Below are 15,006 nucleotides of genomic sequence, written 5' to 3'. Positions count from 1 at the left end.
TTAGGAAAAGCTAACACATTAAGGACAAGGTATCAAGGGAGCTGAATTCTCATTGCATGGGATGCTTAAGGTTGGACTCAATGTGGAGTCTTCAGGTTCAAGTTAGCAGAGAAGTCCTAAACAGACTGCTCTTAGCAGGCTACAGAAGTGAGATAGATGGGAGCTTCAAGATGTCAATGAACACAACCGGCCTGAGAACTGGTTAATCATAACAAACGCTACAGAGCCTCAAAGGTATTGGCAAACTACCAGACATAACACAGGGTCCTATCCCAAAAATTACTTGGGTGCACATTGAGCACCATTGAAAGAGACCTGAAGAAAGATGCAGCAGACACATTACAAACTGCATCCCAGAATGGTCTCTAGGAAAACCAGACCACGTAAGGCTGTCCCGTATTATGGAAGAGAGTCAAGAACTTCCCAGCTATCATTTCATGAGAAAACTCAGCAGCGACACTTTAGAATAACAGAATTCCATTGCTCCCATGAACAGGACAGTGGGCTTTCCTCGTTATGTGTTTTATTCTCAATAATGAGACTCCTTGTTGTAACCACATATTAGTGAAACCACACAGTTTGAGCAACAACTCATTGCCTTTTAAAAGCACAGAGGTAAGGACAACAGTGTGCTGAACTTAAACGGTAGCTAAGCAGTTCTATACACCTAAGCAAAACAGAGATATATCCCCTGCCTCTGTGGGTAAGGCTTTTTCAGCTGGTTCGTTCTGAATATCAATCTAACCTCAATGTGGTTTCAATTATGAATTACCAGACCAGGAAAAAAAAGCCTTGATTTATTCTATTTTGTTCCAGTTATTCATGATAAGTTTCTATTGAATATTTTCAGAAAGTATTTCATCAGGCTTCCCATGCTCAAGTGGTCATAGGGCAAAACCAAAGGAATTAACCCCCTTCTCCGGAACCAACCATAGTGCTTACACTCTGCAAAATCACAAGCCAAGTTGCAGTGGCCATCACTTCATGTTTTGATAGAGATTATAAACCCCCCTCCAAAAAATAGTAGCTACAAGACAGACAGGAGTTTCTACCTATTCCTTCTTGAGTGATAAAATCTGGTACTGCTAACGAATGGTGACTTATGATTGCCAAAGTACATCACATAATTATAACACAAAGTTATTCAGCATATTTGTTTTTAGCCACTTAAATCTAATCAGCTGCCGGAGCCCTTCTGACAGAATCCATTGGCTGAACACATTCTTTTATAACAAAACCTACAGCTTCAGGCTCTTCTCTTCAACTCCTTGATTTCGGTAATGTGTCAAAGGAATAGATTTGCAGTAAGAAGTCAAGATCTGAGTTCATATTTACAGCTGCCATAATAGTTATGCTTTTTGGAATCCCTCGATCAATTTTCTTGGCATTCTATTGGAAGAATATTGTAACATTATAGCTGTAATGAGAATATTTGAACAATTTGAAAGAGAACCATGAAGAAGATTCCTGGGTTTTGTGGGTTTTCTTTCTTTCTTTCTCTCTCTCTTTCTTTTTTCCCTTTCCCCTGGTGAAAGTCAAGGTAGAAGCTTCTGACCCAAAAAATCCAGGGTATGACATAAATTGAATTGGGAAAATGGAGCTTAAAATATCTTTCATACTCTCAAAGCCAGAAAAGACAGTGAGTACTGAAAAGATGACTTATGGAACCAAAAGCAACAAAGCCCTATTATTATCATCATCATTATTGTTGTTAACATTAATATTGATAATTTTTAGTTAATGACTCCCATTATATACAGTAAAGCTGCCCAGTTGTGCAGCCACAGGAGGCACCAGGCAGTGCAACAAACAAGGTAAGAAAAACAGTGATAAGACCTTCATCCTTGGCCAGCAAAATCTTCTGCTGGGTGCATCTCAAAACCAGCTTAGCTAAGATGACAAACATGTCTCTCACTTCTGTGTGTAAGTGCCTGCTTCTAAGCTAAAGACAAAGCAAAAAGCTCTTAGAGAATATAAAACCCAGTGGTATTAAATGGTTATGTATAATCTTAGGAACTAAAATGTCATTCAAGTTAAACATATGTTTCTGTATTGGAGAGACATCAATTTGATAGATGGACCACTCGGGGGATAAAGAACTGCCTGGATGGCCACACACAGAGTTGTGGTCAATGTCTCAATGTCCGGCTGGAGACCAGTAACGAGTGGTGTCCCTCAGGGATCGGTGTTGGGACCGGTCTTGTTCAACATCTTCATCCCTGACATGGAGAGTGGGATTGAGTGCGCCCCCAGCAAGTTTGCTGATGACACCAAGCTGTGTGATTCAGTTGATACGCTGGAGGGAAGGGATGCCATCCAGAGGGACCTTGACACGCTTGTGAGGTGGGCTGATGCCAGCCTCATGAAGTGCAACCATGCCAAGTGCAAGGTCCTACACCTGTGTCGGAGCAATCCCAGGCACAGCTACAGATTGGGCAGAGAAGAGATTCAGAGCAGCCCTGTGAAGAAGGACTTGGGGGTGCTGGTCGATGAGAAAATGAATATGAGCCGGCTTCAGTGTGCGCTCGCAGCCCAGAAAGCCAACCGTATCCTGGGCTGCATCAAAAGGAGTGTGACCAGCAGGTCGAAGGAGGTGATCCTGCCCCTCTGCTCTGCTCTCATGAGACCTCACCTGGAGCATTGTGTGCAGTTCTGGTGTCCTCAACATAAAAAGGACATGGAACTGCTGAAACAAGGCAAGAGGAGGACACAAGGATGATCAGGGGACTGGAGCACCTCCCATCTGAAGACAGGCTGAGGAAGTTGGGGCTGTTCAGCCTGGAGAAGAGAAGGCTGCATGGAGACCTCATAGCAGCCTTCCAGTATCTGAAGGGGGCCTATAAGGATGCTGGGGAGCGACTCTTCGTCAGGGACTGTAGTGACAGGACAAGGGATAATGGGTTAAAACTTAAACAGGGGGAGTTTAGATTGGATATAAGGAGGAAATTCTTTCCTGTTAGGGTGGTGAGGCACTGGAATGGGTTGCCCAAGGAAGTTGTGAATGCTCCATCCCTGGGGGTGTTCAAGGCCAGGTTGGACAGAGCCTTGGGTGAGATGGTTTAGTGTGAGATGTCCCTGCCCATGGCAGGGGGGTTGGAACTGGATTAGTTTACGGTCCTTTCCAACCCTAACTAGTCTATGATGCTATGATTCCATGAAATCTAGCTTCTGATTCTGTCAACCATATTTAACAATCGGTTGTTCATGCCTCAAAGATTACTATTTATAATGGAAATAAACCTACACATTAGATATTAGCCACATACCATAGGATAACTGTGAGGTTATCTACCATTGGGTAAGAGAAGAATCCTAATCTCTGCAGGTAAATTAAAGAACCAACTGTTAAATCATGTTTCACAGAGACATAGAAATGGCAATACTTGTAGCGGAATATATGTGGCATACTTAATTTCTGCCTAATATTAACACTGGAAAAACATAAACTGAACTTTATTTAGCAGAAGAAAGAATACCTACCTTCTAGCAAAATAAATAAAGGAAAATTTCACCCAGCTGATTCAAATGAGGCAACTGGAAATACAGCATGAACAGAAACCTGATATTGTCCAATGGAAAGAATGGTAGATGTGCATTGCCCAGAAAAGCGTTAGCTTGTTTTCACTTACAGGTTAATAAAGAAGTATATGTCGGTATGTGCTTAATGCTCTGAAGACGACGAATGGCACTGGGATGGAAGTACAGTTGTAACAGTGGCATTATCTGGAGGCTGAGGGCTGTAAAATACTAGCTAAAGAGCTTAGAAAGAGTTCAGCTGTTCAACAAGTGTCAAGTGCCTGGTCATTGGCAGAAGCTCATGAAGTATTGTGTAAATGAACATCTTATTAAGCTTTGCTAAATGAATGGCACATTTTGCACCAAGTTAATTTGGCTGGTTTAGTTTAAACCAAATGATGATGCTGTTTTCTGCCTTGCTGGAAGAAATGAAATCTGGTATGTTTATTTTTCGGCATAGTGATATTCTCAAGTGATTCTCAAACTATGGTCTGTATCATCCAAGGTCAAAGCTCAAAAGCAGCCTGACAAACAAAACCTTCCATGTTTTATAGCTCTGCATTCTAAACAGTCTTGAGAGAATTTCAACAAAAGCAACTGAAAAACTTTGGAAAAACCTTGTCTTCCTCATTTTTCAGAAACCCACATGTTGGCAAGGAATGATGCAAACCAAGAGGAGAATTGAAATGATCTACAAAGAAGCACAAGTGAGAAAGCAAATTACCTCTATTAGAGCATAACAAAGTATTTAATTGAAGATAACAGATCACATCTCAAACCCGGGTCATTAGTTTGAATCCAGCCCAAACTGGTAATCATCACAGTGCACACCATGGAAGTGATCATTTTTCTGGTTTACTTGAATGCAACTGATTGCTTCTGCCTAATGGATAATGCTAGGGCCAAGAAATACAAGAGGCACTAAACTCTCATGCTTGCAGCAACAGCCTGTCTGAGATAAAGGATTCAAGTGGTCCAAGAATGAATTTCAGGCCCCAAAAGCATCATTTGCCCCTCTTCATTAAAAGGAGGAAATAGCTTGTAGTGCATTTTTGTTGTACTATTTTGAAGTATTATTCCGTAACATATTAGTCTGTTATATGCTACTAGTCTTCCACTTCCTCAACAGGATAATGGGTGAGTAGGAAAATAATCCATTTCAGAACGCATTTTTTTAAGTATAGAAAAGCCAAAGAGCCTTCAGTCAATCCATACAAACACCTAAAACGGCTCGGATCAGCTCCTCAATGCAATGCACTAACTACAGAATTAACTGCATATTCATTTATGTTCTGTGTACCTTATAGTCCCTCCTGCTCAAAAAACACCCTGTACTGCTGCTGTATCCACACAGTGGTGAAGATACTCAGGCAACAGTCTCACTAATAACTTTGAGCCAATATAAATCACACGAACGCCAAATAAAGCAGCTTTCCAGCCACACGCTCCCTTTTCCCTCCCATTCCCCTCCAACCTTTTTTCTTCTGCTGTTTCATTTTTATATAATGAAATTTGTTCATCCACCACAAGTGAATTAGAAAATTCAAAAAGAAGGTAGCACATTGAGAGAGAAGTCATCATCCAAGTGCAGAAGAGTGCAGGACTGCTTCTTTTGGCAACAGCACCTTCTTAGTGTGGTTTAAAGTGTTTGGGAAACTACAGACTCAACACAAGGTGGGCTGGTGTTTGTGTTGAGACTTGAGAAATATCTGGAGAACAGGAATAAGGTTTATAGAATCATAGAATGGTTTGGGTTGGAAAGGACCTTAAGATCATCCAGCTCCAACCCCCCTGCCATGGGCAGGGACACCTCACACTAAACCATCTCACCCAAGGTTCTGTTCAACCTGGCCTTGAACACCACGAGGGATGGAACATTCACAACTTCTTGGGCAACCCATTCCAGGGCCTCACCACCCTTACAGTAAAGAACTTCTTCCTTATATCCAATCTAAACTTCCCCTGCAGAATATACGTGGCAAGTTCTGGAGGTACCGCTCTGGCCAGTAACACCCAGTTACTCACACATTTCACTGTTGTGTTAATGTTAACTCGCAGGTGCTTCATTTTAACAATTACCCATATCCTGGCCCTGGGGCTGAACTGAAATAATTCTCTATAAAAGCTTCAGTCTTGGAGTTTATTTACAGAAAAATATGGCAATTTTCCTGGAAATGAGGAACATATTCAAGTCATTTTCAGTTACTCTGTTTTCTTATCAGAGTTGGAGGATACAGTTGGCATCTTCCCCTACCTCAAATGTACTTACGTATCTGCTTTCCAACTATAATGTTTTATCCAGGCTTACCAGAAACTGTAACAGTGCTGTGAATAGACATTAGGTACCAGCTTAGATGAGAAACATACTCAGGCTCAAGTGCACCATTACTGCCCTGACAAGCAGGTCAGTAATTCCAACTGTGGAATTTCGCCTAGCGCAACTATTAAAAAGAAATCAATTATTTAAAAGAATTGAAGTAACTATTATGAAATTGACTTTGTATTAGCAGATACTGTATATATCTAAATTATTCTATATTCTAAATTGTCTGAAGTTACAAATTAGCCAAGTCCTGAAAACTATGCTCTCCTATAGATCACAGCTGTAATATGCTCTCTTCTTAAAGAGATAAAGTCAGAGAAAGAAAACCTAAACATCTCAAAGATAAATTGGAGAAGACTCCACTTATTTGCTTCGAATAAAAGAACAAGGGTCAAACCCAAACAGCATTAGCTGGCTTAAACAAAAAAGAAGAGAGGCTGATGGAAGGAGTAGCTATCAAACCCCCCAGTTAAAGATAGCACAGAATTGGGTACTGCTGTTCTACAAATGCAAACTGCCCTCGAACAATTCCTGATTTGAACTCCATTTTCTTTAACTGACCCTCTGAGAAACAGTCACAAACATTCTCTGTTGATGGCTAATATGGAACTTACACAGCCCATAAAGGAATTTTTAATGACATTGCTGCTTCCTATTGAAGCAAGAAGTGAATGCATGCACATATTAAGCAATTTTCATAGACTAGAATAAACATCAAATTCTTTCAGCTGAGACATAAACCTACCAAGGAACTGACCATTCGTGGTGTGAGAGAGTCACAATATGAAGTGTTACCTCCAACATCCTGGACAAACTCCAGCCTTCCTAATTGCAGACAGCCTTTAACTTCTCTTTGCAACTGCACACTGACACAATATTCCTGCCCACTCCTTGTACTGCCCTAGCACGGTATTCCTGTTATGTATTCGTCCACAGTTACAAAGTTCTGTTCTGTATGTTGCCGTGTCTGTGGTCGTAAACCTTCTACCCAAGAACCTTTAGGTTGCATGAGTAACATAAATGGTTTTTCCAAGTGCATATTAAAAACAAAGAACAAAAAGGAGCCTGCTTGTTGTTCAGAGTAAGATTGGCTTCCCCAGAAATGGAGAGAACCCAGAAGATGGTTTTGCATCCCCTTTAAGGACTGAATAATCGTAAACCTACTTTCTTCCTTTTACTAGATGTTTCAAGGTGTTCTGCTAACATCATCTAATGGTATTAAGATGCTCTGATCCCCTTCTTGTGAAGCACATGTTGTGCAGTTTAATTTCTTCCTTAATTACTGCCAAGTGCCACATTTTCTCTTTAGGCAATGAAACAATAGATTATTAATGCCTTTGGCTAAGCCACAGAAAATCATCTTCTGGAAGCCAGCAATAAGCTTCTAACTCTTTGTCAGCAACTGTTCACACTATTGGGATGAAGGGTTTAAAGTAAAACACATTCTAATCCGAAGAGCTCCTACCCAGCTTGCAAAGAAACTCTCTCTACACCATCATAAAGCCAAACAGTTAACAAGTTTAGTTTTATTAGTAAAACAAAACTATGTTTTATATTTTGACACAGAGAAAATTAACTGATTATGAGTGAAAATCATCTGCAGGCTTTTATATAGTAAAAAAATCAGAACCAGCTGCTTGGTGCAGAAGGTTAATTAACACTCCAGTGTTTCTTCTGAACAGAGGTGGGTTCAAACAGTGAAACTTCTTTTTCTTTAAAGGGAAAACAGAATTCCCCAGCACAACTTTGATCATCAGTGCCTTTATAAGAGAAATTATGGAGAAATAACATGGAGAAAATTGTAGGCAGAGGAAGAATAAACTATTTCATCAGAATTACAGGAAAAAGCTTTGCAGACTGTTTAAGATCTTCAGTATTTCCACTGCAGTTTTTAAGATGACTAAGCTCAGACTAAATTCAATAGGAATAAAGAAGCGTGTGTGTGTAGATGCAAGCACGAAAAAGAAAGCAAGCAAGAAATAAACAAGCAAGCAATTTAGTGTGTGCAACAGCAAAAGGAAAAAGTTCGCATTTCACTGTCAGGATATAAAATGCACTGCTGGTTATTTTGCCAGTTGTCATAAAATATATTAGCTTCATCTGTGCAAGTTACCAACACAACACATACACAAACACGCACCCACAGAATTAATACCAAGTTTCATAGCACATACCTTTTACACAAGGCAAAAAACTCAACAAACCTACAATTTGTTTTATGAGTAAATCAAACGAATTTGCTTACCACAGCTGGGGGATCATTCCAATCCTCATAAGAAATGGCAGCATATGGGTAAATTCTGTCATTGATAATCTGAAGAGTAGCAAGAGCAATTGCTTTCATTGATCGAAAATATGCTTCCCAGAACCACCTTGCCTGTAAAAAGAATAAAGTTCACTGTCACACTGCACAGATCCACTGCTTAATAATCAATATTGGCTTGCAATGCATGATATGTTCCATGCAGTCAATGTGTAAGGTGGAGATTAAATCAGGAGGCATGTTTATTGTAGCTAGCATGTTTCCATAGAGCCTGAAGGCTTCAAACTCAACTCCACTCCCCAAAACCCAGGATTTGCAGTCAATAAAAGGAAGTAGCAGCATTGCTTTGCAAGTGATTAAATAGAATAAGAATACTTGAAGGAATAACTACTTTCACACTTTAGTCGTATGTTTTCCTCTTGAAAAATGTCAAAAGCAGTTTAACCATAGAATAGAAGAAATTGCTGTTATACTCTGTTTTCCCAAGGCAGAGGAATCCACAGGGCAGCTAAGCAGCCAAACAAAAGCATGCAGACCAAAAGAAGCCACTTTTTAACAGCAGTATTCAAGACAGCTGATCAGCTGGAGAATGTCAGTACTCATGAACCAAACTAACACCTTCCCAAGTCTTCCAGAAAACAAATATTATACAGGTACATGCTAAGATTTTTACATAAAAGTACATGTGTGTGCCAATTTGTTACAATTGTTCATCTAATTTACAGCATAGTGTAAAACCACTGGAAAGAAACGGGATTTTCTTATTCACAGATGCACTGAATCGCACAGATGAGTCATCTTCCAGCTAAGACCCTGTCATGCAAGTTCTAATCTTGTCCCAGTTTCTGTATAACACATAAATGCTGGAAGAAAAACAGGGTTTTGGCAATGGAAATGCTGATTTAACTGATTCTCTGTCAGAGATGTAAACATCCTTTTGAAATGCCTAGAACCATCCAATGATCCTGTAGGACCCCATCCAACCCAGAAGGAAACACACTTTGCCAGTAAATGCAGTTCAGGAGTTTCATCCCAAGAGATATGAATTCATTTCAATATAAATTTCCTTGAGGAAACTCCAGCACCTTGAAGCATCCAGCAGGTAATTTAACTTGCAGTCTCCTTATGGTTCAGTATCAGCTGCAAGAGTGTGTTTTGCATCTAGTCATAAAGCAATTAAAAGGCTTTCTTTCATTCATTGGAAGCATAAGAAGCTTTCAGAGCTAGAATGCAACCAATGAAGACAACATGCAAATTTGAGCAAGTGCTATATTACTCTTGCCACAGATTCCTTACACAGCAAAAAGGCTTTAGTCATATACTATGATAATATTAAGCCACATTATTTAGCATATTAAGTTACTGAAGGAATACAAAGCTTCTGGAGGAATACCAGACTTTGGTACTATGAACCAAAAATAACTCTCATTTAGCTGTTGTTAACAAGTTACCAGTGTGTCTCACTCTGCAAGATTGCACTTTCATAGAAGACAAAGAGTGATTCCTACATGTAGACATTGTACTGATGCATTCCTGTATTAGAATCATAGAATAGTTAGGGTTGGAAAGGACCTCAAGATCATCCAGTTCCAACCCCCCTGCCATAGGCAGGGACACCTCACACTAAACCATCCCACCCAAGGCTTCATCCAACCTGGCCTTGAACACTGCCAGGGATGGAGCACTCACAACCTCCCTGGGCAACCCATTCCAGCGCCTCTAAGCATCAGGGTACAGGAAAGTTTACAAATGGGGAAAATACAAGTTCACAGGCAAATCTGCACATATTCACACATGTTCTACCTTGCACTTTACTCTGTGTGCAAGCTATGGGATTCAGAACTAAAGAGCTATTGCTGAAATACTGGCCCTACTGTACTCTACAGGTAGTTTGCAGAACAGGCTCTTCGGAATAGTCCTGTAAATATTTAAGATTAAACAAAGCCATGTTATAATTAAATAAGCAAACTAGAAAAGAGTTAAGCGCTCTGTGGAGCACTACTTTTATTGGGAGAAAACACGAACAACCATAAGCCTCACTACTTCAGAGTATTTCAGAATTCTACTAAGGAGGCTGATGAGTATGTCCAAAATTTACACTTCTCTGGAGCTTGTCATCCAGAGACAATGCAAAGCCATTTCACCCTAGAACAGAATCACTTCCCTCTCCCTTATGTCTCTCCCTGGTAGGACCTTAAGCTGATTACCAAGAACACAGAACAAAATGAATATTCTATGATTATATATGAGTATTATGCATGTCCACCTGTAAAAGCAGAATTATATAAACAGGTCAAGAATAATGTCTGCCTTCCTAAAATACCAGAAAGACCTTAAATCAAGTAACCACCACATGCTAAGCACACGACGTAAGTGCTCCTTTCCCCATGCTCCATTTCTTAAGAGAAAATGTATTCTCCAGAACTCATATAGCAACTGATATAAAACCAGAAGCAGATGAAGACTTAAAACTGACCAGAATAATAAACCTCTCTATTCAAGTACCCTAAACAAACAAAAGTAAGAACACAGATTTCAGATTTCATTTTCACATTAGACAACAGTTTAGAACCATTGCTGTAATCAGCATTAAGGAGAAAAGAGAAATTATTTTATGTAGCCTTTTAACATGTAACTTTATATATCAATTAAGTAGCTATTAATTGTGTCTCATAAACCCAGGACTTTATTTCACTGTTATTAAATGACAGCATTCCTATACTGTTCTAATTCAGATTGTTTATTTATACTGTAGTATCTATGAATATCTAGTTTCATAACAACCAAAGCTGGTTTTCCTCCTCCAGCAAAACCAGGATGGATCTGCTCTAGTGTCTCTTTGCTGAAAGAATGCTTGCAACGTGAGGCAGGATTACACCTTTATACCAGAAGCAAAACTGGAGAGAAGGGCAGAGGGAATTTACTTTTTATAGACTAATATTTATGTAATTCATTTTTTGTAAAGAGCCAGAAAATGTTCCCACAGTTGGCTCTACATTTTCTGGGAGCTGTGTTTCTTTAAGGCAGAACTCAAAACCTTCCAAGGGGATTCGAAGTCTCCAAACAGATGTTTCAGGGTCTCATTACTTCCTCCCCACCTTGTTTGCTTTTATAAAGCAGAACTGATTAACATGGCTTGCCAGTGTCTGTTGCTCAGCATGTGAAGTTACTAAACATGTTGGGAAAGTTTTCTATTGGGAAGATATACATCGGTTCCATTTGAAATGTATTTTCTGCTGTAGTTGGTGTGGTTGAGAAGCTTTTGTTGGAATGTAGTAACTAGAGGAGATAAAAATCCCATTAATATTTTTGGCATACAGGAGAAACAACAAGAAGAGATCTGTTCCTGACTCATACACCAACTTTCTTCTGAGCTGCCCATTTCTCTTCTCCATATCTATGAATTCAGAAGACTAATGGTTATATACTTGAGAGCAGCTTTAATATACTGGGTAATGGTTTTAAAGTACGGCAATCATAGCATACTAATCAGACCTACCTGAAAGCTTTCCAGGATCTTGAAATAAATCATCCGTAAGTACAGATCTTATCTTCCACACAGCATTGGTTATACACATTCTACGACTATGATACGGTCAGGCTGCCATTCCTTTCAACCTGAACTGAAATTAACTTCTAGCACTCCAGGTTTCAGAACACACTACACGGACCACAGACTTGTAGAGAAGGCTAACATTTTTATACGCCTAAATATTGCTTAGGTCACGAGCAATCTAAATTGCACATACAGATCAAATGCGTACTTTGTACAACTGCTAAAACAACACAGATGAATGTATGTTAACCTATGGGACCTTGCTCTGGGTGTATAGCTTACCAGAAATTGCAAACAGGTATTTAAGAAACACAGCTTCTCTTTCCCTTCTAGATTTCTAGATAAATAGAAAATCCTAGAGAAAAGAAAACATTACCTTCTGTAACATTCTACCAATGCATGTAAGAACCAAACAGCATAATGAATGACCTGAATGAGAATGAGAAATACGTTATATTACTAGGTTGCCCAAGGGGTGACTTGAATCTCTAATAATACAATAAATTCCCCATGAAATTAATTTACCTGAGTTCAATTTCTGCATAACATTTCACAAAGCCAAGACAGCTTCGCCATGGAAGCCAAAGACTCAAAGAACCGGAGACCAAACTCTCCTCTCTCTCCAAGCAGTGAACTCTGCAGACCAAAGTCACAAACTCAGGCTCACCAATAAGAAGTTCCAAGTTGTATCCCTTCCTTCCTCATCAGACCACTTTCAACTAATGCATCCTCATTAGACCAGCCATGAAAACCCACAACTTTCTGTAAAGGCTAAAATTGCTTAATATAATACAGAGGTATTCATTTATCTCTACAAATACATAAGCACAGCTTGAGGAACATTAACCATACCTTTAATGCAGAAAAAAAAGTTCAGAAGCGTTGTTTTCTTCCTCAAACCTGTAGAAGGCATGGGGAATTCTGTGCTCCTTCAATCAATTAAGCAAGCATCCAACCCCAAAGTTAAATTCCACATGTTTTCAGTTTCAGGATTTTGGTCAAATGGACTCCAAAGAAACTAAATTGACAATATTCAGCATATACTGGTACAGGAAAGAGCTTGGGATGGAAGCATGTGCAGTTATTTTCATAGGAAACAACAGGCAGGAGCACGCAGCAATAGGGTAGCCTATTCACAGAAGGTAACATTTATTTAGGTAAGGTGTTATTTTCCTTAGAAATAAACACACTTGAAGGCCTAGCATCTTTTTATAAGCTCTTTACAAGCCAGAATAGCATCAGGTTACAGACTCCATTCATATAGTGTTTATAAGTTCTGGTGTTAATGCCACTAATGGAGCTCCGGTGTAGAGTGTAAGACAGATCAATGCAAATCTTTTGGTTAGTTTGTGAAAAGAAAAACACTGGGCATGAGGCAGGGAAAGGAATACTTTCTGTAACATTTGGATCAAGGGGAAAACAGACTGGGAAAGGAACTTCCTAGCCTCCTGTCTTTTCACAGCCTATGATTTGGCGGGAGTTGGTAAAGTTAGCAAAAGGGGAGAAAATGAGGTTTGAAGAGGAGTAGTAAAAGTTAACTGCCCATAAACCACCACCTCTCTCAGCTTTTAGGTCAGGCGCCATGATGCTGTAAGATTTTGCCCCGCTGCAGGAGTTCAGTGTTTCCAAAATGCTTTAAAAGGTTTACAAGGCTTTGAAATATAACCATTTTCACACAGGAGCGACTCTACTTAAATGCTTTCCCTTCTAGATGGCTCTGCTGTTCCTGGTTTTTACTCTCTGACCAGCTGTGTTTGGGAAGTCTGGCCAAAGACTCCAGCAACAGCCTGGGAGCTTGATGATCTTCCTTTAAATCCTGGTTCTATTACTTATTTACAGATTCATGCTTGACATTGATTTGATTTCTTGCGCCTACTTCACCTTCTCAGCAGTACGAGCAATATTCACCATAGAGATGTTGTGAGATTTAACCTTTCAAATTCTGGGGTGGATAGAAGAACAGAAAACATTAACAACTTTATCTTCTCTTATTATTTACAAAGACACCTTAAACTAATAAAACTATTATTTAGCTAACCAATGCTAATTGTAATTGACTGCAGCAACACTTTGCTAAAGTGTACTTTGAGAAGAGATATGAAAGATATTACAAGAGATACCTACAGCCTTGCTGTGCTTCTAACAGCTCTGGGCATGGAAGTTCATCCACTAAGACCTTCAGGTTCCTATGTTACATGTGATACTGCAATATAATCAAACGCTTTTTATGTTGCTGAGACGTAACAACTTATTGCTCATCAAGCAAACTACTATAACTGATCACAGACAACCCCCACCATAACCTCTTTCCATTATGCACTAGGATTACTTACGCTACTGAGGTTCAAGATAAACTGAATTATCATATATCTGCCCTATAGTAAAGATGCCTACGAGGATAGCTGATGATACATAATAATCAGATAGCAAGCTTTAGCTCTCAATCCCCCTACTCCCCTCCCAGGGTAAAATGGGACTGAAGAGAAAGCTTAAGTTCCTGTTTTGTAGGAACAAGCATTTTATAAGTCTTCCCAAGCCAAATTTTGGGTTTGGACTGAGAACCCTATAACCCCAAATTCCCACATTTCTCTGCCTATGAATTGTAATCTGCCCCCTCTTTCTGGACTGCTTTACTATTTCTACTGCTGGTTCCCTGTTCAAACAACTTCCTTGCTGATTACACGTACCACTTAGTATGTGGCTCTTCATCAAAGATGATACCAGCTGGGTCAGCTAAAATCAGTGCTATATTTGTTTCTTCACACAGGCTTAAAATAAACTCCCAGAAGATTTTATACTATTAAGAATTATGTGGTAATTTGTTGTTTCTAGAAATCTGTAGGAATTTGAGTTTAAATTAAAGTGTTTATTTGGTTTAGGACCCTTAATAACATCACACAAGCAGGTTCAACACTCCTAAAGATGGCTGGCTCCGTCTTCTCTCTGTAATCAGTGCAGGGAAAAACACACAGTCATTCAGAGAGAAATTTAGAGCTCTGGTACCTTAAAATACCCTCTGAACAATCCGTTCTCCTCTTATTAAGGGAGCATGAGAGGGTAAACGACTAGCTGTGAGCCATGATCCTTCTGCCCCTTAAAGCACTATCTTCAAAATGGATCCGAAGACCTCATTCCCAGCCAGCCACGAAGATTTGAAATGAGAACAAACAAGAATGCAGAATACATTTAAAAGAATACATTTTCACTTGTATTTCATGTGATTCAGGTTACAGAAAAATGCAAGACAGCCATACTCTGAACAGCTGGCTCACTTTTGGCGTGCAATTACCCAAACCAGGGATTATCTCTTTAGAAATTGCAATCTGAAAGTAAGACTTAGATTCTTGT

The 15,006-nt window shown here is 39.5% G+C and overlaps 1 protein-coding gene across 2 annotated transcripts in view; it reads right to left on the bottom strand.

The window, feature by feature from the left end:
* Positions 1-15,006, bottom strand: part of EXT2 (exostosin glycosyltransferase 2) — an 81,382-nt gene that overhangs the window by 34,880 nt on the left and 31,496 nt on the right. For both annotated transcript variants that reach the window (XM_065685290.1, XM_065685291.1), the window contains one exon: positions 8,085-8,216. In XM_065685290.1, the coding sequence (XP_065541362.1) occupies positions 8,085-8,216 (132 nt within the window). The remainder of the gene's footprint in view (positions 1-8,084; positions 8,217-15,006) is intronic.

This window comes from Lathamus discolor, chromosome 6, assembly GCF_037157495.1.
Source record: "Lathamus discolor isolate bLatDis1 chromosome 6, bLatDis1.hap1, whole genome shotgun sequence".
NCBI classification, from domain to species: Eukaryota; Metazoa; Chordata; class Aves; order Psittaciformes; family Psittacidae; genus Lathamus; species Lathamus discolor.
The sequence above is the reverse complement of the archived record's forward strand: the minus strand, read 5'-3'. Positions and strand labels throughout refer to the sequence as shown.